At 55.1% G+C, this 26,302-nt stretch overlaps 1 protein-coding gene across 2 annotated transcripts; it reads right to left on the reverse strand.

The window, feature by feature from the left end:
* On the reverse strand, nucleotides 1-26,302 carry NR2F6 (nuclear receptor subfamily 2 group F member 6). 2 transcript variants are annotated; one of them, XM_054013311.1, is made up of 5 exons: nucleotides 26,005-26,302; nucleotides 19,899-20,204; nucleotides 13,885-13,979; nucleotides 6,666-7,190; nucleotides 1-3,156 (listed from the first exon to the last, which is right to left on the reverse strand). In XM_054013311.1, exons 2-5 carry the CDS (start codon nucleotides 20,168-20,170, stop codon nucleotides 2,882-2,884), a joined length of 1,167 nt encoding a protein of 388 aa, XP_053869286.1. In that variant the 5' UTR covers nucleotides 20,171-20,204; nucleotides 26,005-26,302; the 3' UTR covers nucleotides 1-2,881. The 2 variants fall into 2 exon arrangements, with proteins under 2 accessions (XP_053869286.1, XP_053869284.1); XM_054013309.1 differs by lacking the exon at nucleotides 26,005-26,302 and adding an exon at nucleotides 20,476-20,873.

Here is a 26,302-nt window from a genome sequence, read left to right on the forward strand (position 1 = left end):
GAAGCATAAAACACACTTTTATTATTGTGATTCTTTGGCTGAGCCCTTTTCTAAGGAGGCCTTTGCAGGCGTGCTTTCCCTGGAGACAATCAGTCCGACAGCGGCAGTAACATTCTGCTTTGGTGATGGGGGAAAGTTCATTTCCCAGCCCCTTAGGGACCCGGAACGGGGTGTCGATTCCCAAGCAAGATTCAGGGGCGTGTCTGGTTCTTATTTCTGAACAGAAAAATCACTTCGGGGCACCCAACCTGACTTGAAAATTTCAAGTATCGTCGCTCTGAGCTGGTTTTGCCATGTGTGATAATATCCCACAATGCCCCTGGGTGACCAAAAAGCCCCTGCTCTCGGGGATTAAGTGCAATCGGGTTTAGTGTTAAGGCTCTTTGCATAGAACAGCAGAATCCAGGGCCTCGTTTTTTTCAAGGGCGACTAGAGATTTTGGGTGCCACCGTTTCTGGATGCCCTCAAAGGGGGCTTTGCTTTCAGAGCTCACCCAGTCCCTGCTTTCTGAAAGTCATGCCCCTTTGAGGTGTCCCAGAATCCGTAGTCACACTTGGAAAATGCAGGTTCAGGGTCCTACTCGCCTCCCCAGTAGGAGTGCACTTTGGAGCAGCAACGTGAATGTGTAATAACAACATTTAGCGCTTCGTCGCTCCCAGGCACCTGGCAACCATGGCTTAACTCCAGGCAAAGCGAATCCGCAAGGTGGCTGCAAAGCAGCTGTTTCTCCGGCCTTTAAAAACCGGTGGGTGCCAGTGTGTTTAAGGGAGAGCCTCCGGAGACGGAGACGAGATCGCTCCTTGGAAGGAGGTTTTAGGGGAGTTGGATCAAAGATTTGTGTAGCTGCTGTGCTGAAAAGTCTCCTGCAATCTATACTGAAGTGGGGGAGGCAGGCATTCAAAATCCAGGCAGCTCATTCCTACCCCAGCACATATGGTTGAAGGCCAGTGCCTTCCCCCTCCCCTCCAAACAGAGCCCCCCTTCCTAAGAAACATCTGCATTGACTTCAGTTAATGGGGTTAGAATCAGGGCTCGCTCTAATTGACAAGTCCTCCACCCCTCTGGCTTTTGTTTACTCAGAGATCCGCTGTCTGTGCTGAGCCTGTTTAAAGCAAGGATACTCAGGCTAGCGTCACTGGGGAGCAGGTGGGAAACTGAGGCAGCACTGGGGAGCAGCGTGGCTAGTGGGGCAGAGGCCACTCGGTTCCAGGAACGACATCTGCCCCAGATCTGCCTCGCTCTGCACTGACCCCCCCCGCTAGGTTCTTTTCTGCAACAGCAATTCCCACGGGTACCAGCAATTGCAACAGGACAAATAAACCATGCCCCACTTACCGGTTTAGCGCATAACCCTGAATCTGGGCCAGCCCTGCCCTTGCAGAGAGTGATTTACCCACTACCTGGCCTGGATTTAATAACTGCCGCCTGCTTTTTATTTTGCCATGCAGAGATTCTGCTTCAGATGTGCGCAGCCTTCAAGCTCACTACCTCTCCTCAAAGGCTCAGCAGAATTAGGAGAGGGAAACAGCTGGGGCGGGGGGAGGGAGAGACGCTGTTTCCTATATACAAGGGTCTGTGGGGTAAAGCGGCTGCTAACTTTCCCCGACAGGATCACAGGCGGAGCGGGACTGGCTTGAGCTGAGCGATGTCAAATATAGAGTGAGGAAATGAATGGGAGGGGAGGGGGGAAAGTCATCTGTAATATAGGAAATGCCCCCCCCCAAATACTGTCTCCGCGCCGGGCCAGGAATCGTGTAGCTAGAGCCAAGGTGAATTCGGGCTGAACGGCAGGGAAGTGCCACTGCCTGCAGGGGTCGAGGGAAGCAGGCAGGTCAAAGCAGTGGAGCGCCGGTCCAGGGAACAATTCCCCCGTGGAAGGCCAGACTGGATCTGACCTGTGGCCTGGTCAGCCCAGGGCCAACACCTGGGTTCTCCCTAGTCGTTGCGTTAGATGCAGGTCTGACTGGGTGACAGCATCGGGCCTGGGGCAGCAGCTCAGATACATCACAATGGTCCCTTTGGCCTTGAAAGCGGAGATGATGCAAGAACCCACGCGAAGGCCGAACGTGACCCCCTCCTTCCTTCCCCAGTCCCTGCCCCGGCTCATCCCTGGAGCGTACGGCTTCATCTCCCTTCCCAAACTGGGTTGTTTTAACCCGTCTGACACGGGGTAGTTCTGTTATTCCCTCTAATTGTCTGCCATGGGCTAGGGGACAGGCCCCTCGCTCTCTCCCCCCGGTCTACGTTCTAGGGCTCAAAACGTTCTTGCCAGAGACGGCTGCTGGCTATTTTATCGGACATCTGTCATTTAGCTTGTGCGCAAAAGGCAGACATGGGGGGAGGAGAGGCCTGCAGCCCCGGTCGCCCCGGACTGGCTCAGAGGCAACGGCAGATCAGCAGAATAGCCCACAGTCATTTCCCACCTCTGCTGTCCGGTACCCTAGGGACAGGAGTTCGAGCCTGCCTTGCCTTCAGAGAGGTTTTTCTAAAAAGGAAAAAATAAAGTTCAAATCCCGACTGCACGACCTGCCCGTTGTTTGGCTCCAGTCATCATCTGTCCAGAGCCATCTCCCGTAGCCCTCTGAAAAGTCATCCCAGAAAAGTAAAGGCTCCAACCCTTTGCTGACCCACTCCCTGGGTGGGGAGGGGGTTCCGTGTGTGCTGACGGGCAACACCCAGGCGAGGCGCTAACTAATGTTGCCACATGGGTGGGGGACCACACTGTCTGTGATTCCGGCCTGGAAAAGAACCGCGCAGGCCTGAGCCTCTGGCCTCGCAGGAACCACTCAGCAAAAGGCCCAGCTGGGAAGGGTTTCTGGTGGAACAGGCTGGGCTTCCCGAGCTGCGGCTGGGACCGCGAGGGGAGAATTCCTGCTGTCTCCTATTGCCCTGTCCCGTAAGGCCAGTTGAACGTGCTCCCAGACAGCAGCATGTCCCTAATTAGTGTTTCGATGGGCGTCTTCCCCACCAGTCTCATAAAGAAGAGCTGAGAGATGAGCGAAGCCGGCACCGCCCGGAGCGCCGGGAGCCGCAGCAGGAGTCTGCCAAAGCGCTGGGGCTGAGACGGGTACTGGGCCCGGACGTACTCGGTCAGGGCCACCTGAGCTTTCTCTTGCAAGCTCTCCACGTGGGCAGGGTCCGAGAGGCCGCAGGCATCTGCAAAAGGCAGGGGGAAAGAGGGGGAGAATTGTTAGCAGGGAACAGAAATTGCACAGTTCCAGGTATCCCCACCAGACACACGGTCCTGCTCCACTTCCGAGATGCAAAGGCCGGGCAGGACTACTAGATCCTCTCCTCTGACCGTGTGTGTCCCAGGCCATCACATGGCTCAGAGTTACCCCGTATCCAACCCAGTGCCGCCGCTAACACTCCTGGGGGGACCAGCACCGCCCGGAGAGATGGTCGACCGTGACTGGAGCAGCAGGGCGGTTCTCGGCACTCCCACCTCCGTGGCCCAGAAGGCCCCGAGATGGCCAGTTCATCAATCGCCCTGCACCCTCTGCAGCCACTCACACTAAAGCAAACTCCTGCTCTGCCAGGTGCAGGGGAGATGAACGGGGCCCATGGCATGCAGCCCACCCAGTCCAGGGGCCACCAGTGCAGAACAGGGAACACAAGCACAGCAGACCATGGTAGCGCTACCGACCTATCTTAGGGCTTCCATCACCCTCGGATCTAAGCACTTCCTGGAAGAGTTGGATTAACCCAGTGAAGTCCCTTAACAGGATCTTCCGCTCCCATCCCTCCCTTGGCCACAGAAGGGCCAGAATCTATGCCTGGGCTAGAAGACAGCCTTGCCTAGTGGATAGAGCACTGTCTTGGGGCGTAAGGGACGTGGGTGTCAATTCCTGGCTCTGCCATTGGACCCACTCAGTGATCTTGGGCAAGTCACCCCCCCCACATGTGCCTCAGTTTCCCCATCTATACAATGGGGATAACGATACTGCGCTCCGATGGAAAGTGCTCTATAAAGCAAGGGATTAGACTGTAATCGGCCAGCAGGGACAAAGCTTCCTCAAACGAACACACGAGGCTGAAACCCTCCCCACCTCTCATGGCACAATATCGCCCCTGAGAGCAGCACGGTTGCAAAAATGCTCTGCGGGAAGCCCTAGTGTGATGGCGTAGATTGGTTTCAGTGTAAACCCAGGGTAGACCCGCTGCTCCCACTGCAGGCTCCATTGGCACAGGAGCCCTGAGATGCCACAAACACAATCATGTAGCCGGGCAGCGCCTGCCAACCCTGCATTGACAGCTTTCCTTTGAGTTCCCTGAAGTCAGTCTCCAAGTATGAGCAACTCACCCTGCCAGAAACACTGCCAGCTTCTATTTTATTACCCATCCAGCAGCTCCTGGCAGGGGTATCTGCCGGCCCAGATAAACGGAGGTGGAAAGGCATCAAGTCACGGCCTGCCGGTGCCCGTCTGTCACATGGCAATAGCCATGCAGTCAGGACAAGTCCTAGAACATCCTTTTCTCCTCCCCCGCCTCCCATCTTGCATTTTTGGCTACCTTGACCTTCCTGTCACGTTTCTCAATTAAATCCAATCACCGGCATTCGGTAGCTATCCATGCAACGCTGCATTAGACACCTGGCGCGCATGTCCCACTATTGCGAGCCAAATATTTTACTGTCTGGCCCCCACGCAAATGGACTCTTATCAAAACAAAAACAAAACAAGACAAAGCCTGCGGGTGCTTAATCCAACCACAAGGGAGTAGCGCGAACGGGTTTTTAATATAAATGCTACACGCCAGAAAACCCAACCCGGACTATTTGATTAGTGAGAGGACGGAAACTTCGACTCGTTAGCTGGCAGCGGGCAGGAGAACGAGCTGATTGGCTGACGAGCTACAATTGGTGATTGAATTAGAACCCCACGCTGTCAGGCGGCTCTGGTTAGCGCATCCTTTAAAGGGCCCATCCTGTCATTTTTATTTGGTTTTCTCTTTAGGAAGGAGGAAGAGGCATCAGGCCAGGCAGTGTTAGATAGCCAGGTTTCTCCGCTAGACCCCTCGGGAGCTAGGGACCCCTGGGATTGTGCCTTGTTACGACTGCAGTGGATACACAGGCCAACCGAATTGCTAGTTTGGCTGGAGGTTAGAATGGCTCTTAAAGGGACATACCATTTGCGTTTTGCTGCAGTATTAATCGATACAAGTCTTTCCATTCTTAGGGCAAAGGCTCTTTAATTTATCTTAGAAAGTTAACGGTTCCCATTGACGTATCTGGGGCTTTACCATTACGGGCATCCCATGGAGCGTCTCCCCCCACGGGAAAGTCACCTTGCTCACAGGATGCGCATGGGAGTCGCTACCTTTAGGCTGGAGCCTATGGGAATTAGGCACCCACATCCCACTGGAACACCACGAGCATTAGGTACTTTTGAAAGTTTTACCCCTAAATGCCATCGAAACCCAACATGACTGAGGTCCCCAAGTGACTTAGTAGCTTTTTGGAAAATTTTACCCTGGGTGCTTGAAGCCCTTAGGTTACTTTGAAAATCCCAGGCTCCAGCGCCGTCTTTTTGGTAGCAGGAGATGACATCAGTAGGAAAGGCAGCAGTGCGGGGGCACATCGTATCACACACCTGCACACTGACGCGATCTTTAGTTGTGTATAGGAAGCATTCACTGCAACAGGCCTTCTATCTCCAACTCTCTGTGCTCTGTAACCACCCTTACACACTCGAGAGACCGCTCCTGGGGCCACCCACAACCACCAACAGCTGAGCACCCAAAGGAGTCAGGCAGCCAAATCCTACTGAGCGTTGGAGGAAGCGGGAGAGGGAACTTCCTTAAGCCCTTTGGCAAATCCCAGCTGTGCCAGTCACCAGGGCATCCCCAAGTCGTGCACAGCCAGGGGGAGAAACGGGCCAGGCAGCGTGTCCTGCAGGTCAGTAAATTAAGGTCACTTTGCACCAAGCTGTGGGGAAAGCGACAACGCCCAGCAGAACTCCCAGAACCTACCCGCCTGCTTGCCTCCCCGTCGTGCTAATTTGGCTCGATGGAGGGTATTTCTGACGCACACCCCGTCACCTCACCATCGTTAGCATCTTTATCCTCACAACGCCCCCGGGGCAGTGCTACTATCCCCATTGTACAGAACCGAGGGACGAAGCCTGGCTAGCCCTAAGTGACTTGCCCATGGTCACGCAGGAAAGTCAGTGGCAGAGGAGGGAATGTCCCACTCAAGCACCCAAAACACTGGATCATCCTTGTTCTCTAGCTATCTGTTAATTACAACTCCGGGGCTTTGCACTAAGGTCATACAGTGCAAAGGCTTCCTGGGAGGGACGGGGAGGGTGCCATATAGATCCATAGATCCCGACACACAGAAAGAGGAGGAGTTTTCAGGGCAGCCTGGGGCAAGCCACTTAGGGCCAGCCTTTTAAAGGTATTGGTGGACTTAGGTGCCTAGCTGCTTTTGAAAATCTCACTAGCAGCCACCTGCACCTTTAGGTGCCAAAATACCTTTAAAAACCTGGTTCTTTGTTGCTCCCTGCCTCGGTTTCCCACCTGTAAAATGGGGATACTGGTCCTTCCTTTGTCTATTTAGCCTATAGCCTTTTGGGGGCAGGGCCTGGCTCGGACCGTGTCTGTGCAGCAGCCGGCCTCTCTAGCCGTGACGCCGTCATGAAGATGAGCCTGCACCAGCCACTCACCTGGCGTGAAGAGGGCGATGGCCTTCAGGCAGCTGTATTCAGCAGAATCCACTTGCAGCCTGTTCAGTTTTTCCACCTGATCCTGAAATATCCGGATCTGGTCCATGAAGGACACCACGCGGTCGGCGGACATGGGGGAGGCGTGGAAGCCGGCCGCGGCCAGCAGGGGGGCCATGTGCAGCGGCAGGGCCGACTGCGCGGCGTTGAGGACGAAGAGCTCACTCCAGCTCAAGCGCAACAAGGCCACCTGGTCCGAGACCGGCAGTTCTGGGAAGAAAGGGATGTTCCGGGCCCACTCCACCGTGCTGAAGAGCAGTCTGGCCGCCAGCTCGCAGATGTTGTCGATGCCCATCACGCTGCCCTGCTGGGCGTACTGCGAGCCGTAGCGGGCAGTCGGGTAGGGCTCCGCCCGGAGCAGCTGGGAGATGAGTTCCGAGACCGGCTGCCCATTGTAATACTCTCCGCTGGGCATGGCGTTCGGGCTGGTGCTGGAGTGGGTGGGGGGGATCCTGCCTCTCTGGACAGCTGGAAAGGAAGCGAGAGGAGAGCTTAGATCCCGCACGGCAACGTCACGTGCGGTTGCTACCATCGCAACATGCGTTTAGTCCAGCCGGGTCTACACTGGGGCCCACGTCCCTGCCACAGAGGCTGCAAGCAGCTGCAAAACGAGGCGGTCGCTGTTATGAGTATTACGGTAGCGTCTAGGGGCCTTAGCCGAGATCAGGGCCTGGCAGGCTTGGAGCGGCATGTACTTGTATCCAATCCAGGACAGGCCCTGCCTCAGAGTCTAAACAGGCAAAGGGTGGGAGGTGAAACTGAGGCACCGAGCATGGCAGTGACTTGCCCAAGGTCACCCAGCAGTTCTGTGGCGAAGCCAGACTCCCAGAGCAATGCCCGGTCCACTGGGACAGAGCTGTAATCGCCTTGCGTAAGGACCGGGTTGCCAGCCGAGTGGGCGCCTCAAACCTTCAGCACCACAGCCCAGGCCTCAGAGCTCAAAGGGTCACTCCATTAACTGGCCTCAGTAGCAGGCTGTTATCCAGCCCTTGGAGAGGTACATGACGCATACCTGGCCAGTTACACACACTAGAAATATTGATCTGAAAAGAAGATAAACCTCCTTAGCACCTTGGTGATATCACCCCTCCCCCACTGCCTAATTGGCTGTCAATGAATGCCTAACCCCAGAGATAAGCAACAGAGCTCGGGCCTCCAGCAAAAGGCACTGAATGACTCTGGCTGACAGATGCAGGCCCCCAGAGCGTTTGGGTGATTAGGCCTGGTTTTAGCACCAAAAGCAGGGAGGACTGCTGGGGTTAAGGGCAAGGAGCCCCCAGAGCCGAACACGGAGATCAGCGCCACACGGGGGCTTGCAAGAGGGTTAAGGGAACCCAGAATCAATCTGCAGAGAATATTGGCCTCTGGGACAGCGGACTTCATCTCCATTAGCAGGTGGGATTCCTAACTGCACTGAGCCCAGGTTTCTAATCTCCCAGCAGCCACGTGACGTTCTAATTCCCCCCCTCCTCCCCTTTGCTCTGTAGTGAGATGCCGGCTAGCCAAGGTCATTTCTCGGCAATGGAAACATACATCTTCAGTACACTTGTTAACCCTGGAGGTGCTCCTCTTCCTAACCGCGTGCTAAGAAAGCTATTTTTCAGCCCCCGTTAGCACCCACTGTTTGCTTGGCCCCTGGTAATTAATTTATGGGCTGTTCTTGCAGCACTTAAATTAGAGCTCTAAATCATAGTAAGTGACAACAATGCCGCCCGACTCGCCTGGAAGGAGGAAATTAAGTCCTGCTCCTAATATCTCTTCCCTGTGCTATTTACATTTCTACCACGGCCTGTGGAGAAGCAAATACGCTCTGGCTGGCTGAACCACAGAGGGATCCCACCGCCCTCCATCTTTGCCCACAGCCAGGTGGAATCTGCCCAGAACAATGGTTGTGATTTTCAAGTTGAGTACTTAAAGTTAGGTACCTAGTTCCGTATTTAGGCAGCTTCAATAATACTACCTAGTGCTTTATATCAGTAGAGCGCAAAGTGTGTCGCATGGAGAAACTGAGGCATGGGGCGGGGAAAGGACTTGCCCAAAGTCACCCAGCAGACCAGTGGCAGAGCCAGGAAGAGAGGACCTAGATCTCCTGGGTCCCAGTCCAGCGTGCACTGAGAAATTCCCATTGGGCTCAGCAGAGCACCACTGCAAACTCATCAAAGCATCCAACTTTACACAGCTAAGTGGCAAGTGCTGGCCCCTTTCTAGTGGGAATGGCCCGGGAGTCGTCATGAGCATCAAGAATGGACTTCGGTCCCACGAACGTAGCTGAAACTCCCCCACCCCCAACTTCCAGCCCGGGGAGATCCAAGCATTTGAAGCTTGCAAGACAGGCCAGCCTGGGCACTTCCGTCACCCGTCCAGTTGTTGGGTCAGATCCCCGGAGGGGCCACACCCATTTGCACCGGCAGAGGATCTGTCCTGTGGCCCCGATTCACTTGAGCAGTGTAAACAACTCAAGCGGGTGCGTAAAGGTTTTGCTGACTCGGGGCCTAAATCTGTTACCTTGAGCACAGCCTGAAATCCACTGAGTGTTGCTGCCCGCTGGGGCCCAGCGCACAGCTGCTCTCGCCATGCTCATTAACAGATGTCACGCATGTGACTTCACTGGCAAGCACAGAACCTTAAGTCATGACAGACAGCACGCGCCTTGTCTCCAAACCTGTAGCCTACGCTGGCAAACCGCAGACACGGGGAGGGAAGGGATGCCGTGGAAAAGGAAAGCGACTGCAAGCAGGAGGTGCTAATTTCATGGGGGCCCGGCCCCTCTGAAAATCAGATGCAATGGGCTCCCTCCTGATTTATGCCAGCTGGGAATCTGGCCAGCAGAGGCACCCAATCTTACTGAATGCCACTGGAAACGTGGTTGTGCACATCAAAGAGTTTCAGGAGAGGATGGAAGAATTTCTTGTTCCTCTCATTCTAGTCCCAGCTTTGGCCTGGCCTGCTGGGAGACCTTGGGGATGTCACTGCCCCTCTCCGTGCCTCAGTTTTCCTATTTCACAGAGGGGGTGAATGAGCCTGACCTCCCGCGGAAAGCACTTTGAGGTCCAGAGGTGAAAAGCACTAGAGAAGAACTAGAGACTATTAAATACAAATACTGCCTGATATCAAGCAAAACGCGAGTGGTGAATTTAAAACTCACGTCTCCTTTGTCTGCTAAACTCTGTTCATGCTGTTACACATCCTTTCCCCACCCTGCCTCTCATCACATCCTCTCTGACACCTCGTGCCCCGGCCTTGCACTTTGTGGTCTGACACCAAGACAAATTGGGTGTGAAATGCCATCGAGGAACATCCATAGTGTTTCGCTTTGCACTGGTGTCAACAATGGCACAAGGAGCAGGGTGGGTGGGGAATCTGGGATGGGGACTGTGGTCTTCGGTGCTTTGTACAGCCCCTCCCACAATAGAGCTTTGATCCCTGATGGGGGTTCCCACGTGCTACTCTAAGTAGGTCTCTAATGTCCTACGTTTCCCCTTGTGCAAATCACTCTGCCAGCTCCACTGCTCAAAACCCTTGTCAGCTCTTCCCAGCAGGACTCTGTTTCTTGTCACTCCCTTTCCAAGCAACCCCCAAGGCCCTAGTAAAACCTCAATGCTTGCAGCTAGCCATCCTGTCCAGCCAGCTCTGCTCTCAGACCTCGTGGAGCAACAGTGGCAGCAGCCCCTCTGAAAAATCAGGCAGTCAGGGTCTCAAGTCAAGCACCCTGAATGAGTGGCTGCTTCTGAAAACTCTGGCCTAAACTCTTTTGTTCAAATGAGGATTGCAAACCTAGGCTCTTGGAATGGCCAAACTGGATCAGACCCATGGTCCATTTAGTCCAGTAGCTTCCGACAGTGGCCAAAACAAGCTGCTTCAAAGGAAGGCACAAGAAACAAGGAAGGACAGTTATGGGAAAATTGGGGGAAATTCCTTCCTGACCTCCATCGGTTTATGCCCTGAAGCATGAGGATTTATAGCCACTCCAAAGCTCTTGGTTATTTTTAATGCTTCCTACAACAACTTTGGATATTCTCATTCTCCATAGAAATGTTCTGCCTCAGTTAAAAACCACTCTGCTGCATTCGGAGCGTCAATGCTATCTTATGGCAATGAGTGCCCCCGGCCAACGGCGTGTTGTGTACAAACGTTGACTCTATCTCCCCTTGTAAGTACTCTCACACTTCTTATCACACTGTCTGTACTCGGCTAGCTTGATTATCACTTCAAAAGTTTTTTTTTTTCCCTCTTAATTAATTGGCCTCTCAGAGTTGGTAAGACAACTCCCACCTGTTTATGCTCTCTGTATGTGTGTATATATATCTCCTCATTATATGTTCCATTCTATATGCATCCGAAGAAGTGGGCTGTAGTCCACGAAAGCTTATGCTCTAATAAATTTGTTAGTCTCTAAGGTGCCACAAGTACTCCTGTTCTTCTTTTTGCGGATACAGACTAACACGGCTGTTACTCTGAAACTTGTGGGAAAGGGTTTGCTAAGCTTGCCACCTCTCAAGTCCACTGCCTGGCTCCTTGACTGCACCTTATGACATGGCACAGAGGAGTTCCTGATCGAGGCGGGGCCCCCGCATTAAGGGGAGGAGAGAGGGTTCTGAGTAACGAGGATTCCTCTGCTCTCCAGCTCTGGAAAGTTGGGAAACCGACTCAAGAAATGCTTTAAAATGTTCTGGGTTCTACTCTCAATGCAACACGATGCCCAAGATAAAGAGAACAGCCGCCGACGCCATCTGCTGCGCCGTTCGCCCCCCCGCCCCGATGCATTGCCACAGAAATTTGCATAACTGAGTCAATATTGGAACTGCAAAGGATTATTCTAAGTTTGTCTCGGTTTCCATCTGCGACCTTTAAAGCTGCTAGGTCAGGTGGTCTGGTACAAGGCTCCAGGTGAGTCACCGAATCTAGCCAAGGCTTTGGCTTTCCAAACAAACAGCACCTGTTGGACTGGTACGGGAGCCGCCCAAGGGCAGATTGAAATGGTTTTGTGTTCTGCCCTGAGACTGGGATTTCACTGTGACAATAACGGCTGCTCCCAGATACCACAATCAGCACGGGGATTTCCTGGCCGGCTCCTGGGGTGGCAGATGCGCTCCACAGGACATCGTGGTAAGGGCCAGATCCTCAACTGTGTTTCCTTGGGGCAATTCCGCTGACTTCAAAGGAGGCTTGCTGGCATCAAACCAGCAGAAGGGTGTTCGCTCCGTCTCTCCAACTGCAGTCCCTGGCATGTCATCAACGGTGCACAAGATACACGGGGGGCAAAATCCTCCACTGGTGTAAATTGTAGGGGGTGGAATGTAACTTACGAAGAGAAGGAACCAGGAGTTCCTGACTCCCCCAACCCACCCACCCACCCTCAGGGCTGGTTTTAACGCGGATTAAAATCTACCCGTTTCCCAGAGGCCCCAGTTCTGCTCCCGCTGGCACAAAGCAGGAGCAATTCCACTGCACCCGTGCGAAGCTGGGGCGAGAGAGAGAGGAGATCAGGCCTGGAGTTTCTAATCCTCCCTAGAACATGTCCAGTCACATCTTGGGGAAGCGCGTGCCTTGGGATTTACAGGCCGTTTGGCTGGGATCTGATCCAGCAACCACCTCCTCTGCTGTAGCATTTACTCACCTGGTTTTCTAGGCAGCTGGAGAGCAGCTTTTACTAGTTCTAAAAGCCAAACAAAAGGAGAATCTGCAGCTGCTCTGTCCGAGACAGGGCGGGGTGCATTGGGGGGGGGGGGGGGGGGGATTTTACGCTTGTCCCCTTCTCAAAAGGCACTGGTTCGGATTGTGAGCCCGGCAGGCACAGCTCCTGGAGGGGGCTGGGGGAGAGTGGGGAGTTTATACCACCTTTGCACCTCCCACGTTATGGGGATGCTGGGATCCTTTTGACCACACACTCAAACTAGAGCAGCCCCGGGCACCACTCTAACCGTTGCCCGGCTCCAACGGTCCCGTCCCACAGGCCAGAGCAGCTGGATTGCAGGGGGCCCGCTCCTTGCCTGTAGACTGGGAGCTGCTGTGGGAAGAGGACAGGGCCATTACGCTGGTCCTACCCCTGCAGCAATCCCCTTCGTGGCAGAGGAAGCCCCGGTGGGGGAGGTATGGCCAATTCCTAGCCCCTTCCTGACACCGGAGGGGTTAGTTTAGTTGCAGGGAACAGCCAGTGTTTAAAAATACTAAAGGAGGTTTTCAAAGGCAGACACAAGCGTTAGGCATCCAAATCCCATGGGCGTCCACTGGGATTTGGGCACCTAGCTGCCCTCTGCACTTTGAAAACCACGCATCCAGGAGGCATGTAACTGACCGCCCCCGGTGCTGATCCACGCAGACGACGGCTGGCATTTTCAAAGGGCCCTCTTGGCTGTCCAGTCTCCCCCGGAACTTCAGTGGGTTTTGGTAGCCTAAAGCCTCGATGAAATCCCAGCTAACAGTTAACCACCAGCCCATCTCCCGTTTCCAAGCAACAGCAATTCAAGAACTGGCATTCCAGCTGGTCCAGAGCAGTGCTCCAACTCGTGCCCCGAGGGCCTGGCTTTCCAGAAAGCTCGGTTTCCATTAGGCATCAACCCAAGCGGCCGGGTTTTCAAGAATGCTCGCTGGCTGCGGAGGTCTCTTGGAAATCCGGCCATCAGCGTCACAATGGGAGCCGCTGGGGGCTGAGAACTCTCGCAAATCTGGGCCTCATTAAGATGCACCAATGCACGCTGGGGAGGACAGGCCTAGATCTACTCTGCACTGATTCTCACAGTGCCTTTGCATTGGCCACAGCTTGTTGGCATAAGATACAGCAGCTCAGAGGTTGCTCTTAGTTACGTCCCCTTGCTCTGGTCTCTAGGGGTACATCCACCCTGCAGCTGGGAGCATTGTTAGGCAGGCTTGTATTCTAGCAGCTACCCATGCGGCAATGTCCAGGCCGCTACTTTTAGCATGCTGGCTTGCGCGCAGCTAGCACGCGTCTCTCTACCCCATGGGGACATATGCCAGCTGGGAATCAGCGTAGCACCACTCCACCCCATGCCCCCTACGGCGGTGTCTGTGTGGGAGGCAGTTGACACAGGAGCCAGCTACACCCCTCCCACACGCTGGGATCTCCTCTATGCCCGGCTGGCTAGCGAGCGCCAGATTCCACCATTCGGGGAAGGTGTTTTGGCAAAGCAGTGGGCCGAGTTACCTTCTTTCCTCATTCCCACGCGAAAGCACTTCTTCAGGCGGCAGTACTGGCACTGGTTGCGGTGGTGCTGGTCAATCTGACAGTCTCTGTTAGACCTGTGTGCAAATCAGACAACAACACGCCATTGCAAGGGGGTAGGAAAGTGCCGACCCGAGAGGAGACGTGTGTTTTGTTAGGTAAGTACGGGGGAGGGTGGGGATGATAGGGCACGAGACTGGGGTTCAACTTACAGACTCCTTTGTGGGACCTCGGGCAGGTCACGTGATCGCTCTGTGCCTCAGTTTCCCTGTCCAATGGGGATAAGAGTGCCCTGCCACACGGGGGGGTTGGGAGGATAAATACATTAGAGATTTTGAAAGGCCCAGATACTCCAGCAATGGGAGCCTGAGGAGTGTTTTAGACGGACAGACTGGGCAGAGCGTCGTATTGCATTAATGCTGGGCCTAGAGGCCTCAACAGAAACAGGGACTCCGCTGCGCCAGGCCCTGCACACATGGACAACGAGGCAGAAACTCTCCTTCGCCGAACAGCTCTCCTGGGGCTCAAGAACGGCCCCGCGTTGCTGTGACCCCTGGATGAAATTCACCCCTAGGCAGAGGCTTAGCACTCGGCCTAGGCCCCCCGGAAGCAAAGCATTTTTATTCAGGATGGCGCTGAAGAACGGGCTGCCCGGCACAGGGCTACGCTCAAGCACTCAAGCGCTTCCCCAGATGGGGGCCAGAGGGCTAGTCCCGGGCTGGCCCATCGGCACAGGGTGAACTGTGCCCTGGATCCATTGCTCGGGAAAGGGTCTGGCCCCCACCCCGCCAGAGCTGCTCTCCCACGCGGCTCGGCCTTCCCAGCATGAAGGAGGGGGCAGCGGAGTTTAAACTGAAAACAGCTGAGCCAGCCTTCCTTTTGTTCCCAGACGCTTGAAGAATTCCAGCTATTTCCTATGAGAACATCCCAGGCCTTTCCAGGCAGTGGAGGGGAAGGGTCACTTCTCTTCCCAGCACACACAACTCATTTACCTGCCCTGCTAAAGTAAACAGGATCATAATCCCCGCCCCATTAAAGCCTGTTGATTGCTTTCCCAGGTACTAAGCACTTACAGATTTATTTCCAGGGGTCTCATGTTCAGCTCTGCCTGCCTAAGGCCTTGTCGACCTGGGCAATTTGCCTGGCTTCGCGGGGGCAATCCTCTAGGGTAGGCAGGGTTAAATCATTATCTGCCCCTGTGCAATTGTGACTCCGCTTTGGAGAAGGGGCTCAAGCCGAAGGCACAACGCCGGCCCCTCTGAAGTCAACAGCAAAAGTCACCGGGCCAGATCCTGAACCGTCGGCGCTCCACTGAAACCAGTGCAGGACAGATACTGGTTCACAATCTCCACCCCCCCCCGCCATCTTCAGCGGGGCCCACCACTACAAACACCATCTTCGCCTGCCTTTAGCTAGACTGAAAACTGGGCAAGTCCCACAGAGACAAGGCCTGGGTGACATTTACCCAGCTCTCTGCTGGATCAGCACCCCCGGAACAGTCACTGGGGAATGACCAGAGCTTGCCTGTTTCTCCTCGGTGTTTGACTCCTTGGAAATGGACCAAGCGGGGCATTAGACAATGCACTGCCCCGTTAGTGTTCCTGGTAATGGGGGTGGCACCCCATATTTGGTAGGCTCTGCAAACGCCTGGGCCCTGCCCCCCCAGAGTGCCCAGTGTAAATAGACTGAAAACTAAGTGGAGAAGGAAAGAAATGAAACTTATGAGCAACCGCATTGGCTCCTGTGTTGCTTTATAGATGAGCTATGCAGACCCAGGACAATCCTCACGCCATTGTCTTCAAGAGAGCTGTGTGTCTTGCAGCAGTTGAGGATCTGGGCCCGAGGGAGCATGGAGGGGAAGGTCACTGGGGGGTGGGGGGATGAATGGTGGAAAGAGCGTCTGGGTAAGGGAGGGGACGCAAGGAAGGGTGAAGGATACGAAGAGGAGGGATGAGAGAAGGCCCAACAGAGAGCCCGGCAGAGCCTGGACATTATTGTTACAGGAGTAACAATGCTTTCAAGCACTACCGGCCCAATCGTGAGCCCCTTTCTGCAGCTAGGAGCAGGTCCATGACCGCAGCGTGACTGCCCGCACCAGCCACGGCTCACTACCGGGGGTCAGGGTCTCCCAACCCGGCCCGAAGCATGAGGCTTGCAAAACCCGCCCAGACGCTTTCCAGCAGCCGAGATCAATTTTACAGACTGTGCAGAGCGGTAAGTGACTCAGCAGGGTCGCTCTGATAGCCAAGGGGAGGTTGAGTCAGAGCAGAGGTGGGGAACCAACCTACCAGCCCTGCTCCCGTCTTCACAGGCCTGTCTCCTGGCCCAGCGCATGTGCAAACAGGGACGAGCAAGAGAAAACGCATCCCCATCCTCATCACTTTGGGCCTTACATTTTGGGTCAAGGCCAGACAAGATGTGAATCGGAAAAACAACCAGAGAAGTAAACAGACAGGACCCATAACTACCAGTCCCTGCTGCTCTGATCAGGAGTGGTTAAAAACAATGGTAAATATTAATAATTCAGGGGTCCTAAGCCCCATGAAAGCCTTCGACCCCGATTTTGAAAAGCAGCTAAGCCTGCTATGAAATTCCATCGACTTCAAGGAGACTTGCACACATTAAGGGTTTTGATCAACAGGGATGAACAAATTCACATGCTTAAAGTTAAGCACATGCTCAAGGATTTTGCCGAATCAAAGCCAGGAGTTCGGAGCTCGGCATAACGTAGCCTCCTGTTTCTCTTGAGCGCCGCGGCCCTTTTCTCTGCGCTCAGACCCCGTTTGCCATCACATTCACGGTATGAGACGCACGTTCCCATAGTCAGAGATGTGAAGCAATGGATGTTGGGAGAACAAAACCCGGGTTTTCGACCCCTAAGAGGGAAGGCTATCCGGAGAGTCTCTCCGGGATCCAAACCCAGCCCGCTCACAGCACTCAGACGCTGCACTGCCCCGGTGTCTGGAATCATGGGCCTTCTTCAGCCAGAGACGTTTCCTGCCCAGCTCACGACTGAACGCAATGGGCTGTTTTATTTATGAGAAGTAAATAGTGGGGTGGGAAGGAGGCTTTAACATACTCCCAAAATCTGATCATGTGCATTCAGGATGAGTTCCCGCCCCTTGTTCTCAAATAATTTTGCAAATTGCCACCTTGAACTTTGTTCCTGCGTAAGTAGGACACGGCAGTCGCCCCTTTGGGGCCTGATTTTCATAAGGGCTCTGCTCCCAATTAGGCAGTAAAATAAGCAACCAGATTTTCTAAGCCGCTCGGCACATAGGGTGTGGAAGTCTTTTGAACAAAAATGGCTGGAAGCGTCACAATAGGAGCACCTGGGTGCTGAGCCCTTTGGAAAAATCTGCCCCCGACTGTGGGCGCGGAGAGTTTGAGAATTTGCACCTTAGTTTGTCAAGGGGGACGAGGCACAGACATGAGGATGGTATAAAAGCTTGCAAATGAAGCAGAGGACTGGTTCTGACTTTATAGTTTCAATGGGATCACTAGCAAAATAACACATGATCAAGGGAAAGGCAGGGAAAAAATGTAAACCATGCCTGTTGGCCAGTCAATCCGCAAAGAAATCCCACCCGTTGCCAGCGTGAGTGAAAGCATTTGGTTATACCTTGGAATCCTGACATGAATATCCTAATTTTTACATGACTCCAGAGATGAGCCACGTATGGATTCGACAACCGCTCATACAGGAATTAATTTACCCTGAACCTCACCGCTGTGTTTAACACATTTAAAATGTGTTGCTGATCAAAAGTTATTCTAGTGGAGAAGCGATAAATCTAAACATCAGATGACATCTTCATCCCAGGGCTCCGGTACAGCGATTTGGGCTGGAGCTTGAGAAACCATTTGTATCACAAATCCTTCTGTAAAGAGGGCTAGAAATTCACTACAGACAAACCGGGGTATGAACAGTGCTTTTGGTCCAAGTCCATTCTGACAGCCCAGGCCAAAACCTGAGCGTCATAGAGCGAAACTGATTTCTACCAGCTGAGACTCTAGGCCACGAGTTACAGTAAGGGCCAAAAAAAATATTTAAAAAAAGAAAATAGCTTTTCATGTTATTTTAAAACTTAAATAGTTGTATTTAAAGCCAAGAGTTCTTAGCAAGTTCTCCTAGACACACTGTAGGAAAATGTGAGAACACAGGAGGTGTGTATGGCGCTAATTATGCAATTAGCATGTGTCATTATTTAGTACAAGAACTAAACTGCATCCAACTCAGTTTTTAAAATTCAAATTAGAGCAATTTTGGCTTGATGTTGCTGTGAATCCTTTAAGGAAGCCCATTACCGGACTGCCTGGGGAAAGCATTGCATATGCCCTGGCTTAGGAATGGTGTACTAACAAACATTTTTATTTCATCCTACATTTCTCTGAGTGCAAAGCGAATACACTAACCCCTAAATCCGTGCTCTGACCCAAGAGGCGAAAAAATACATTTACAGCCTTGAAGTTCCAGCTGGAAGGATGTGCTACTTTTCTCAATACATTTGTACCTAACTACTAAGCAACAACAGACAATCCATCTTCTTTCTTTGCAAAAACAAACATTCTTTGCATTTGTCCTTTGTCCCCTCTGAAATTCAGAATGCTGGTACTTTCAGTAGGGTACATATATTTCAAGTAACAAGAATAGGTCGCTCTTATCTAGTGCTTTTCATGGTAGATATCAAAGCACTTTACAAAGTAGGTAAGCATCATTATCAGGATTTGGGGAAACAGGGGCACGGGACAGTGCTATAGCAAAGGTTCACTGAATGTGTTGTGTCCACATGCCCAGAATTCATAGCGGTGGCAACATACAGCAGGTTTTTAGGATATCGCAACCTTCCAAAACCCAAAGTGCGGGGGACAAAAAAATGGCACAAAGTTTAACAGCTACAGGATTGATTTCATGCACACAAGGTTCCTAACGTCAGTTTCACATGACAGCATTTTTGCTGTTAAGAACGGACGATAAAGAGGAAATCAATCTCACCCCCAGCTAAGAGGAGGTCCCGAACGGTACATAGGGGAGTTTGAATCTGGGCCACACGAACTGAGACCAGAGCGGGTCAGAAACGGCACGATAAATACAGCAGCACAACTTGCTCTTTGATCAGGTTTGAGTCTCATGACTTCCACCGTGACCAGGACTGTGAATGACTAGTTCTGTTAATATAGACACTCCGATGCAATGCTGAGGAAATCACTTGTGTAGCCAAGCTGGTAGGTCGCCATTCTTATGGAATCTACTGGTTTAGCAAGTACCGTTATGCAAAATTTGATTTGCAAGAACGCCTAGGGCTTGTTACAGTACCATACATGCAAGTGAGCCTAGATCTGCCTTGTATTTACTTCTCTGCCTTGAAAAGTATTTTTCTTCTAAGAGGAGTCAAGGCCACTAACCAGTTACTGTACCCCTATTGATTTGAAGAGTTACTCCCGATTTACACCGGAGTGAGAGGAGCATCGAGCTCCGTAACAGAAGGGGATGTGTGCTTTTGGTTCGAATTAGCCGCCACATCAAGTTTTTTAAAAGGCTGCTTTCCGCTGAGGCGCTGGGGAACCGAATGATTCATAATAACAACCGCTGCACGTTTGCAGAGAACCGTACAGCCATTAATTAATTAGCTGCCACGCTAGCTGGAGACGGGAAATCTAACCACATGGAAGAGCCTGCACAGCACCCTGCACCGTGTCTCATCACTGGCGCTGGTGCAAGGCACCACATGAGAGGCCAGGAGCAGGGCCCAACAGCACTGGGGTAAATGGCCGCACAAGGAGCAGGCCTGGGGCAAGGGAGGTTGTGGAATCTCCCTCACTGGAGAGCCGGTTAGACAAACACCTGTCAGGGATGGGGTCTAGATAGTACTCGGTGCTGCCATGAGGGCAGGGACTGGACTAGATGACCTCTCGAGGTCCCTTCCAGGCCTACGCGTCTCTGATTCTAGCGGTCAAACCCAAGCAGGCCCCAGGCCCGCCAGGTGAGCCCCTACCTGCAGGTGTAACTCAGGTTCCTCCGGATGCTCCGCTTGAAGAAGCTCTTGCAGCCCTCGCAGGTGAAGACCCCGTAGTGCTTCCCGCTGGACTTGTCCCCGCACACCGTGCAGTCCACCTGGATGCCCGGCTTGTCCTCGTCCCCGTGCTCCTGGTCGCTCACCCCACCTTGGGGCGACACCGAGTCCTCTTCGGAGGTCCTGGGGTAACCCTTGTCCACCCCGTTGGTGTCTCCGTTCGGGTCTCCCCAGCCTCCAGCCACCATGGCCATATCTCCGTGGGGCAGCCCGAGGAATCAGCGATGCCTTCCAATGGGAAAAACAAATCAGCCGGGGGTGGGAGCGGGGGGGGGGGGAATAGAGCAAAACCTAGCGAGTGAATGGTTATTTGGCGCAGGAGGGTAACTCCGGCCTGGTCTAGCCGCCCTATCGCTGTGTGGCTCCTGGCTGTGACCCTCCACCCGCCCCGTTAGTCCGTGGGGCTGCGCTGGGGCAGGAGCGTTGAAAATCCCAGAGGCGCAGGCTGGGCCCGAGCCCCTTTACTCTGCCCCCCAAAGCCGAGCTCGGCCAGCCCCACCTGGGGAGCAGCCGGCGCCGGAAAAACAAGTCCAACAAGTTTGGCCAGCCAGGGGCGGGTGCGCGGGGGCTCGCCAGGCGCAGGTCCGGGCAGCGCGCAGGGCAGCGCGCAGAGAGCGGCTAAGGGCGCAGCCCCCGGGGCACCGGCGAGCCGACGCGCTGCTGCAGCGGCCGCTGCCCCGGCCGGAGTCCGAGCGCCCCGCGGAGCCGGGTCCCCGCAGGGCTGGGGGCGCGCCCGCCCCCCGCGATCGCCCCTACGGGGCCCCCCGCCGCCGGTGCTGCGTCCACATCGCGGGTGGCGCGGCCGGCACCCCCCGCTCCGCCTCCTGCTGCTGCGGGGCTGGAGCCACCGGGCCCCTCCGCCGGCCTCCCGAAGAGCAGGGCTCAGCCGCCGCCGCCGCGCTGCTCCTCCTCCCCGGCGGTCCTCCTCCCCTTCCGCTGCCTCCTCGGTCCCGCCCCTGCCCGGCCCCTTCCCTCCGCCTGCTGCCCTTCGTCCTCTTCCCTCCCCCTCACTCCTTCTCCTCTCCCTTCCCTCCTTCGTCCTACTCTTCCCCCTTCCCTCCCCCTCACTCCTTCCCGCTTCGTCCTCCTCTTCCCCTTCCCTCCCCCTCACTCCTTCTCCCTTCCCTCCTTCCTTCTTCCCTTCCTTCCCCAGCACCCACCCGCCTCCCTCCTTCCTTCCCGCTTCATCCTCCTCTTCCCCCTTCCCTCCCCCTCACTCCTTCTCCTCTCCCTTCCCTCCTTCGTCCTACTCTTCCCCCTTCCCTCCCCCTCACTCCTTCTCCCTTCCCTCCTTCCTTCTTCCCTTCCTTCCCCAGCACCCACCCGCCTCCCTCCCTCCTTCCCGCTTCATCCTCCTCTTCCCCCTTCCCTCCCCCTCACTCCTTCTCCTCTCCCTTCCCTCCTTCGTCCTACTCTTCCCCCTTCCCTCCCCCTCACTCCTTCCCGCTTCGTCCTCCTCTTCCCCTTCCCTCCCCCTCACTCCTTCTCCCTTCCCTCCTTCCTTCTTCCCTTCCTTCCCCAGCACCCACCCGCCTCCCTCCCTCCTTCCCGCTTCATCCTCCTCTTCCCCCTTCCCTCCCCCTCACTCCTTCTCCCTTCCCTCCTTCCTTCTTCCCTTCCTTCCCCCTTCCCTAGCACCCTCCTTCCCTCTTCGTCCTCCTCTTCCCCCTTTCCTCCCCCTCACTCCTTCTCCTCTCCCTTCCCTCCTTCGTCCTCCTCTTCCCCCCCCGCCTTCCTTCCCCTTCTCTTCCCCTTCCCTCCCCCTCACTCCTTCTCCTCTCCCTTCCCTCCTTCGTCCTACTCTTCCCCCTTCCCTCCCCCTCACTCCTTCTCCCTTCCCTCCTTCCTTCTTCCCTTCCTTCCCCAGCACCCACCCGCCTCCCTCCCTCCTTCCCGCTTCGTCCTCCTCTTCCCCCTTCCCTCCCCCTCACTCCTTCTCCCTTCCCTCCTTCGTCCTCCTCTTCCCCCCCGCCTTCCTTCCCCTTCTCTTCCCCCTTCCCTCCCCCTCACTCCTTCTCCTCTCCCTTCCCTCCTTCATCCTCCTCTTCCCCCCCGCCTTCCTTCCCCTTCTCTTCCCCCTTCCCTCCCCCTCACTCCTTCTCCCTTCCCTCCTTCCTTCTTCCCTTCCTTCCCCCTTCCCTAGCACCCTCCCGCCTCCCTCCTTCCTTCCTTCCCGCTTCGTCCTCCTCTTCCCCCTTCCCTCCCCCTCACTCCTTCGCCCTTCCCTCCTTCGTCCTCCTCTTCCCCCCCGCCTTCCTTCCCCATCTCTTCCCCCTTCCCTCCCCCTCACTCCTTCTCCTCTCCCTTCCCTCCTTCGTCCTCCTCTTCCCCCCCCGCCTTCCTTCCCCTTCTCTTCCCCCTTCCCTCCCCCTCACTCCTTCTCCTCTCCCTTCCCTCCCCCTCACTCCTTCTCCTCTCCCTTCCCTCCTTCCTCCTCCTCTTCCCCCCCCGCCTTCCTTCCCCTTCTCTTCCCCCTTCCCTCCCCCTCACTCCTTCTCCCTTCCCTCCTTAGTCCTCCTCTTCCCCCCCGCCTTCCTTCCCCTTCTCTTCCCCCTTCCCTCCCCCTCACTCCTTCTCCTCTCCCTTCCCTCCTTCGTCCTCCTCTTCCCCCCCCCGCCTTCCTTCCCCTTCTCTTCCCCCTTCCCTCCCCTCACTCCTTCTCCTTCCCTCCTTCCTTCTTCCCTTCCTTCCCCCTTCCCTAGCACCCTCCTTCCCGCTTCGTCCTCCTCTTCCCCCTTTCCTCCCCCTCACTCCTTCTCCTCTCCCTTCCCTCCTTCGTCCTCCTCTTCCCCCCCGCCTTCCTTCCCCTTCTCCTCTCCCTTCCCTCCCCCTCACTCCTTCTCCTCTCCCTTCCCTCCTTCGTCCTCCTCTTTCCCTTCCTTCCCCCCTTCCCCTTCTCTTCCCCCTTCCCTCCCCCTCACTCCTTCTCCTCTCCCATCCCTCCTTCATCCTCCTCTTCCTCTTCCCTCTCCCCCTCCCTCCTTCCTTCCCCTTCTCTTCCCCTAGCACCCACCCGCCCCCTCCCTCCTTCCCCCTTCGTCCTCTTCTTCCCCCTTCCCTCCTCCTCACTCCTTCTCCCTTCCCTCCTTTGTCCTCCTCTTCCCCTTCCCTCCCTCCCTCCATCCTTCCCCTTCTCTTCCTCGTTCCCTAGCACCCACCCGCCTCCCTCCCTCCTTCCTTCCCTGTCTCTCCTAGTGTTTGGGGCCCTAGGGGAGCCAGCACCTGAGGGGAGGGGAGTCAGGGCTGGGAGGAGATATTGGAGTCCCAGGCCCTGGGAGGAAGCAGTGGATCCCCCATGATACCCCGGTGCCAGGCACATGCCCCTGTCCCTGCCCCAGATCTAACAGCTGCCCCTGGAGTCTGGGGGGACTGACCCCAGCCCCAGTGACCAGGGCAGCTGACCTTTGTCCGTTTGGCCCAGGGCAGCCACCCCCCAGCTTCTCCTCTGCACTAGGTTTCCCTTCTGCCTGCCCCCCGGGCTCACCCCCGGACCCACCAGCCAGCCACCACTGCACTCCCCACCCTCGGGCCACTCCCCTATGGGAGACTCCCCCAAGGGACCCCCAGCCCTCCCGGCCCTGCGCTCCCACTCAGGGTCCCTTCCCCCGCAGTGTGTGATATTAACGTGCATGGCCGCTCTCCAGAGCTTGCGGTGCAATACCCTGCGTTTCAGTTTCCCTGGCAGGCAGCAGCCCCTCTGCTTGCCCGGCTGCCAGCAGCCCTGTTTGCTTTCGCAGCTGTCCCCGCCAGATAACAGGGGCCATTTACAGCATCTCCAGTCTGCTTCCCATAGGGCCTTCCAGAACATTAAACAAGCTGTGCATTCCTGAAAGGCCTGCAGATAAGGAGGGTGGCAGAGGCCATTACAGGAGCAGGGGAGGTTCAGGGTGCAGCACTTCCTGTTCTGGCTGTTTGTCCAGTGTTACAAAATGTCCAGGATTGGCAAAATCTCCCCTCCACTGGCTCGTACCCAGGCACCCCGTGATTGTCATCCTGGGGGCAGGGGAGTTGGAAACACCCAACCCCAGCATGTGCCCCACTACAGCAAATTAACCTTAGGAGCAATAATACTATCCATGGGCCTGGCTTTACAGTGACCTCTGTGCTGCACAGCGTTACTCCTGGGAGAATTCTGTGCCACTGCGCCTACACAGAATTCATGTCCCCCGCAGATTTCTTTGCTTCCCCACAGAAAAATGACTTTCTGATGGGGAAGCCGTAAGAGCGGTCATGTGACCCTCCTCAGCAGTATGTTTCGGGTGCCCAGAGCAGCCAGCAGAGAGGTAAATCACTGTGGGGCAGAGGACGGAACTGGCGAAGACCCGGCTGGTGGCTCCAACCCGGCGCCAGGCTCAGCTGCTTGTCCTGCTCTTCCCCTGCGTGGCATCCAGTGCTGGGTCAGACCCACCTCCAGATTTCTACCTCAGCTAAAGGAAGCTCTGCCAACTCCTCTCCCCCCCGCTTCCTGCACCCATCAGTCCTCAGCTGCATGGAGAGGGATCCCTGTACAGGGAGCTGCTCCTCCAACCACTGTGCATCCAGACCCCCTTGTACCCAGACCCTCCTATCGAGCCCCACTCCCCCTGCACCTGGACCACCCGGATGAGCCACCCGCACCCGGATCCCCATCCCACTGAGCTCCCCATACCCAGAACCCTCCCCCCCTGTGAGCTCCAACCACCTTCACCTGGACCCCCCTGCAGAGTCCCATTACCATTTCACCGCAAACCCCCCAACAAGCCACTGCACATCCAGATCCCTCCCGCACCTGGATCCCCCACTGAGCCGCCAGGACCCAGATTGCCCCACACAGAATCCTCTCAACTCACACCTGGATCCCCCCCAAGCCCCTCCACACTTGGATCCTGCCTTGCTGAACCTGCCTGCCCACACCTGGTGCACCTGGCATGGAGGGGCAGGGCCCTGGGGTGTTTCTGGGGCAGGCCCGGTCCTTGTGCTGTGTCAGGGTTGGGTGCAGCCTCACTGCTGAGTCTGTGTCCCAGGGGGGAGCTGCACCATGATTTCCTACCTCTGTGCAGCCAGGGTCAGCTCCAGGCACCAGCAGAGGAAGCACGTGCCTGGGGCAGCACATGATAAGGGGCAGCATTCTGTCCATTCTTGGGGCGGCACAGTTTGAGCGGCTTTTTCTTTTTTTTTTTTTTTTTTGCTTGGGGTGGCAAAAATAGTAGAGCCGGCCCTGTGTGCAGCCAGTGGCCTGTGCTCCCCAATGCCGTACTGGAGCCTCCACATTTATTTGACAAAATTAGCAGAATTTTAAAATATTGTGAGTAGACGTCTTAATTTTTTGGCGCAGAATTTTTAACTTTTTGGCGCAGAATTCCCTCAGGAGTAACAGCGTGGCCCTCTCACGTTCACCGCAGTAGTGGAGCTCAAACTCACATCCTCCTGTTCCAAATGCACAGGTCCCTTGAGCTAAGGGAGAATCTCTAGTGGCTAAATGCAGTATAGGGTTAATGCCACACAGAGCGTGTCCGCCCTGCAACTGGGAGGTGTGATTGCAACATGTGTAAACATACCTGAGCTGGATCAGGTAGGTCTGCATATGCTGCAATCACACCTCCGACTGCCGTGTATTGAGACGCAAAGCTGAGCAGTTCTGGTTGCATCCAGTAGAAGATAGTGGTTACACGCACACACACGATTATTATAGTGGCATCTTGAGGCCGCACCCAAAGCAAGGTCCCATTGTGCTAGGCACTGTACATGTACAGGCACCAGTAAGAAACGCTCCCTGCTCCAACCAGGATACGATACAGACGCAAGGCATGAGAAAGGGAAGATTATTCTTCCCATTTTACAGATGGGGAAACAGAGGCACTCAAAGACAAAGTGACTTGCCCAGGGTCAAACAGGGAGTCTGAAGGAGCCGGGGGTTGAACCTAAGCCTGCTGAATCCCCCTGCTGTGCCCAAGGCCACCCTTCCTCTCTGTTATAATTTAACTTTACCCTTTACTGAAAACAGCAATTCTTTCCCCAAAGTACTTTCCACACTATACTGTTCACTCACCTGTTACCCTAGGACTGTGAAATGTGCCGCTCGCGCATTCAGTGAGGGCTTCTGTTGACAGGGCGGGACAAGGCCCCCCAGTTGAAATGTGACATATATATCCTAGGTCACTGAAAGGTCATCAGCTTACACACAGGATATTAGCGGCACCTGTGGAATTGTCACCCTGAAGAGGAGGCTTCCAGTTGGGAGGAATTAGTTCTGTGTAGCGAACTGCAGCTGGGAGCATGGCCAAAGGTGAACTGTCTAAGGCGGTTTCTGATAGTTGCTTCTGCCCCAGTGGCTGGACTGTGCTCAC

Source organism: Malaclemys terrapin, chromosome 24, assembly GCF_027887155.1.
Source record: "Malaclemys terrapin pileata isolate rMalTer1 chromosome 24, rMalTer1.hap1, whole genome shotgun sequence".
NCBI classification, from domain to species: domain Eukaryota; kingdom Metazoa; phylum Chordata; order Testudines; family Emydidae; genus Malaclemys; species Malaclemys terrapin.

What these genes read in the sequence shown, in the direction of transcription:
- NR2F6 (XM_054013311.1), bottom strand. Translation starts at nt 20,170, where the DNA reads ATGGCCATGGTGGCTGGAGGCTGGGGAGACCCGAACGGAGACACCAAC. An exon ending in CGTGGGAATGAGGAAAGAAG is followed by an intron (nt 7,191 to 13,884) that starts GTAACTCGGCCC and finishes CTTCCTTTCCAG; the next exon opens with CTGTCCAGAGAGGCAGGATC. An exon ending in CATCGCCCTCTTCACGCCAG is followed by an intron (nt 3,157 to 6,665) that starts GTGAGTGGCTGG and finishes TGCCTTTTGCAG; the next exon opens with ATGCCTGCGGCCTCTCGGAC.